The following is a 4,472-nucleotide window of genomic DNA, read 5'->3' on the forward strand; positions in this document are numbered from 1 at the left end:
TTAAGAAAATGAAAATTTCCCCTTTTATTAGTTCAAAACAATGAGAAATCCTTAACCAGATCACAATCCATTGCAATACACAAACATCACAAGTGGGTGTGTTTATTCTTGATAAAACTTGCATGAAATTAATACAACTCCATGATAATTTTCACAAATGATATGGGGCTCATTTTGGGGTGTGCTCTCCAAGGGCAGCCTTACGGAAGCTAGCATACCGATCAAAGAGTTTGTCTCTTGGAGGCCAACTCTCTTGGATTGTTGGGATATTTGAGAATTCTTGCATCCATGCCACTAATAATGGGAATTTTTGTTGTTCTATCAATTTCACACCAATTATCTCCTCAACTACATTGAAGTGGTAAGCAAGCCAACCCAATGCAATATCTACTAGTCCAATGGTCTCTCCTCCAAAGAATTTCTTTCCCTTTAGCTCTTCTTCCAAATATTTCAAGTTCTCTATGGTTGAAACTATTGCTTCTTCTTGTTCTTTTCCTTGCTTTAAGAGAACATCCATTCTCATTGTTTGTAACACCTACTCAAGAAAATAAAAAACATAATGGGTTAGTTTGAAATAAATCATTTGTAAGAAAAGAATTCAAAAGAATTCTTATACCATCATGTATGAATTCTATTTTTTTTAAATAATAATTTTTTAATTTAATAAAAAATTGAATTCTTTCATTCTAATATGAGAATTAATAAAAGAGAAAAAAAATTAATTGAATTGAAATTTTTTTTTTTAAAATTCAACATTTCAAACAAGAGAATTGAGATTTATTAAAGTATATTTAATTTGCAACATATTAATTGTTCTTAATTATATGATCAATCATAGTATTATATTATTATTGTTGTTGAAAAAAATGATTTTGCAAATGAATATTTAATTTGATTGTAAAAATTTTAAAATAACTACAAAAAAACAAAATTAGTAATGCTTGTTTATTCATTGTTTATTTTAGGTGTACACAGGATCGATTCATAATAAAAATTGATAGTTTAATTTAAATTTAATTTGATCAAATTCAAAGCATGAATCACATACATGCACACTTTACATTAAATATGGGATCCTGAATTCAAAACATGAATCACACATATGCACACTTTATATTCAATACGAGATCCTGAAAGATCAGTCCCTATCCTTTATTTTCAAAAAAGCTCTTTTCTTTTTTGCCAATAAATAAAACACACACACAAAAGTTAGTGACAGAAATGAACCACTTTTAAAATTATGACAATTTTAACAAATTTATTATTCGTACATAACCCACACACACTTCACATCTGATATGGAATTCCGAAGGATCATATTTCAATCATTAAGTGAACTTACACTTTAGGCATAATATGATGTTTAATTTACTTTTGTATTTGTTAGATAAGTTTAATTTCATTTTATATAATTAAATAAATAATTTAATAAAATATTATTTTCGAATAATTAAATTAAAATTAAAATTAATTATATTTAAAATTATAAAAAATTATTTTATATTGTCATATTATTAAGCTAGAATATTATATTTTAATAATAAAAAAAATTTCAAGTGATTTTATTTTTTATTCATTAAAACTAAAATAAATTAAACATAAGAAAGAAAATTAAAAATTAATTTTAATATAAATCAGCCCTCAATATTTTATAATTCTCATTTATATAAAAAATATAAAGTGAGGTTAAATTAAAATTTTAAATAATTTAGACTTTAAAACATTCAATGTTTTTGGAGAGCCAGTCGCCACTCTCCACGCCTTTGTTGATGGGAAGAGTTTGGATCCGCCCACCCACTAAACAAGTGATGGTCATAAGCTCCCAGCTTTAAGAATGATATCCTGTGAATTATTAATCATTTTCCTCCTCGAAGAACAGAGGTTCTGGAAGTAGAAAATGTTATTTTAACATAAGTTTGGATTTGAGCTAAAAGTTGGAAGGATTGTATCTAAGAGCAAAACTCAGAGAAATTTTGAAAAAATTTATAAAAGAGGTTGTCATGAAAATAAATAGAATAATTAAGTAATTGTTATTTAGAAAGATTATTATTTTTAAAATAATTTTTTTTTAAAAGAACGAATTGCATAGTATAATCAAGAAATAATAATCTATCTATGGAATAACAATAATAATAATAAATAATTGAAAATTTCTCAATGTTGCAATTTAATTTCTAAATTGAAAAGTAATGGGGAAAAATAATAATATTACCTTTTCATCACCGAACTTAGCCCAGAAGCGAGCCAATGCTCGCTGGTGAGGATCTTCAGGAAGCAATGGAGTTTGTTTCCAAGTCTCCTCCAGGTATTCAAGAATGAGAAGTGATTCACAGATGGGTTTTCCATTATGAACAAGAACAGGGATCTTCTTGTAAACAGGATTATACTGCAGAAGCAAGGAGCTCTTGTTGGAAAGATCCTCTAACACTTCATCATACTCAATCCCCTTCAGTTTTAGTGCCCACACCACCCTCAAACCATATGGACTTGACCAATTCCTCAACAGCTTCACTTCTTCTGCCATACTCTTCTTTTTTTTTTTTTCCTATTTCCAGACTTTAGCTATCCGGTAAGTGGTAACTCAGCAAACACCACATGCATATAAATAGAACCGAGTACGGCTAGAGGACTTAATTGTAAATTCAAGCTCAAATTCTGAGTTATTCCATGAAAAAGATAAAAGTGGAGGACTATTTTATAAATAAGACGAGTTAAGTCAACTAGTGATGTGCTAATTTTTTTTTAGGACTCGTAATGCGTAAGATGTACACGTTTGATTAGCTGTCCGAAGTTTAGTGAAGGACTATTTGTCAAGGCAAGTTATTGAATCTCGATGTGTGAATGAATTTTATATTTTTAAATTTAAGTTGTAATTATTTTTTTTTAATATTTAGTATAATTTTTAATATACCAAATAGCTGATATAATATATTATTTTTTTGAATGAATTTTATATTTTTAAATTTATGATGTAACTATTTTTTTTAATATTTAGTATAATTTTTAATATACCGAGTGGATAATTTATTATTTTTTAAATATTACTAGTCGATTAGCATCGTGTCAATTCTTTAAAGGCTCATGACACTACATAAGTTGGACTTCAAAATTGAATTGAAATTAATTTAATTAAATTTAAAATTAATGAGCATATTAAAATTGAATTAAAATTATTTGATAAATTTCATTATTCTTCTTAATAACATTATTATTAAATTTCAATATATATATATATATATAAAATAGAGTGGTGTTTCCCTGGTGCTGTCACATAAGATTTTAAAATCATTATATTTATACCACGTGACAATATTTAAAGTAGTCAAATTTTCTCCTGTGCTAAGTGGCAATATTAAATTCAATTTATTGGTAGTAATATTTTCTCCTTCCCACATATGTCAATTATATTAAATTGAATTTATTACTAATAATATTTTCTCTTACTTCATTTGTCAATTTTATTGATAGCAATTTTTTTTCCTTATTTAATTTTTAAGTTATAATTCAAATTTAACTTTTTACTGCCTAAATACACATAAAAATGATCTTCAATGTGTCTACGTACACATATTTTCTTTTTTATCACTATCAAAGTTCAATTTCTTGAGTACAAGAAATTAAGTGAATAATATTCTATTATCTGTGATCCAAATTCTATCATTTGTGAATTATAGTGATTCTTCAGACTTGAAGTGAGACAAAAAAGTCACTGCAGGTCATGTATCTTCATTTGGATGTTGTACCACAAATATATTATTAGATCAGTACTACAATCTCAAATTTACAAATCAAACACTAAAAAATCCATCATAAGATTTACCTCAACAAATAAAACATGCCTCTCATAGTATTAAAAATAAATAAATGCAGTTGTTGTTTAACTAGCATTAGAATAGAATGATCATGTTCTTCCAAAAGAACAAGCCAAAAAAAAAACAATCTTCTTAGTAAGGAAGGTTTCCCATATTCTTTGAAAATAAAGTTTAAATATTTTTATTTTTAGAGAAATTAAGTAGAAAATCAACAATTCCAACAAGAAACATGGCACAGAATAGAGTGTAACCAAGTCAAATGAAAAAAAAAAAAAAACATAGCAAAATTACCATAAAGAGTAGCAGAAGAAGTGAGAATCTAGAAAAAATTACAATGAAGATTGTTATTTTAAAGCAAAACACTAATAAAATGAAGGAGAAGAAGGAAAGAATAGTAACTATTAAAAAAACTTTGCCTTAGAGACCTAATCTTTTTAGTATTTTTCTAAAGAGTTGAAATATATAATTATTATATAACTTCTAAATTTAAATTTCTTTAATTTTTTTTAAAAATAAAAGATCAACATTAAATTTTATTTATATTTCCTAAATAGTTTTAATTAAATTTAATTTTCTTTAAAATATATATTCTAAATTAGAACCAAGAATCAATGATATTTGAATATTTGTGAGAAATTAATAATTGAATTTTTTTTAAAA

At 25.6% G+C, this 4,472-nt stretch overlaps 1 protein-coding gene across 1 annotated transcript; it reads right to left on the bottom strand.

Annotated features, from left to right (window-relative positions):
- On the bottom strand, positions 1-2,536 carry LOC110651932 (probable glutathione S-transferase). The gene is made up of 2 exons (XM_058135620.1): positions 2,213-2,536; positions 1-535 (listed from the first exon to the last, which is right to left on the bottom strand). Exons 1-2 carry the CDS (start codon positions 2,522-2,524, stop codon positions 170-172), a joined length of 678 nt encoding a protein of 225 aa, XP_057991603.1. The 5' UTR covers positions 2,525-2,536; the 3' UTR covers positions 1-169.
- Positions 2,537-4,472: the final 1,936 nt, after the last annotated feature.

Source organism: Hevea brasiliensis, chromosome 14 (assembly GCF_030052815.1).
Source record: "Hevea brasiliensis isolate MT/VB/25A 57/8 chromosome 14, ASM3005281v1, whole genome shotgun sequence".
Classification (NCBI taxonomy): Eukaryota; Viridiplantae; Streptophyta; class Magnoliopsida; order Malpighiales; family Euphorbiaceae; genus Hevea; species Hevea brasiliensis.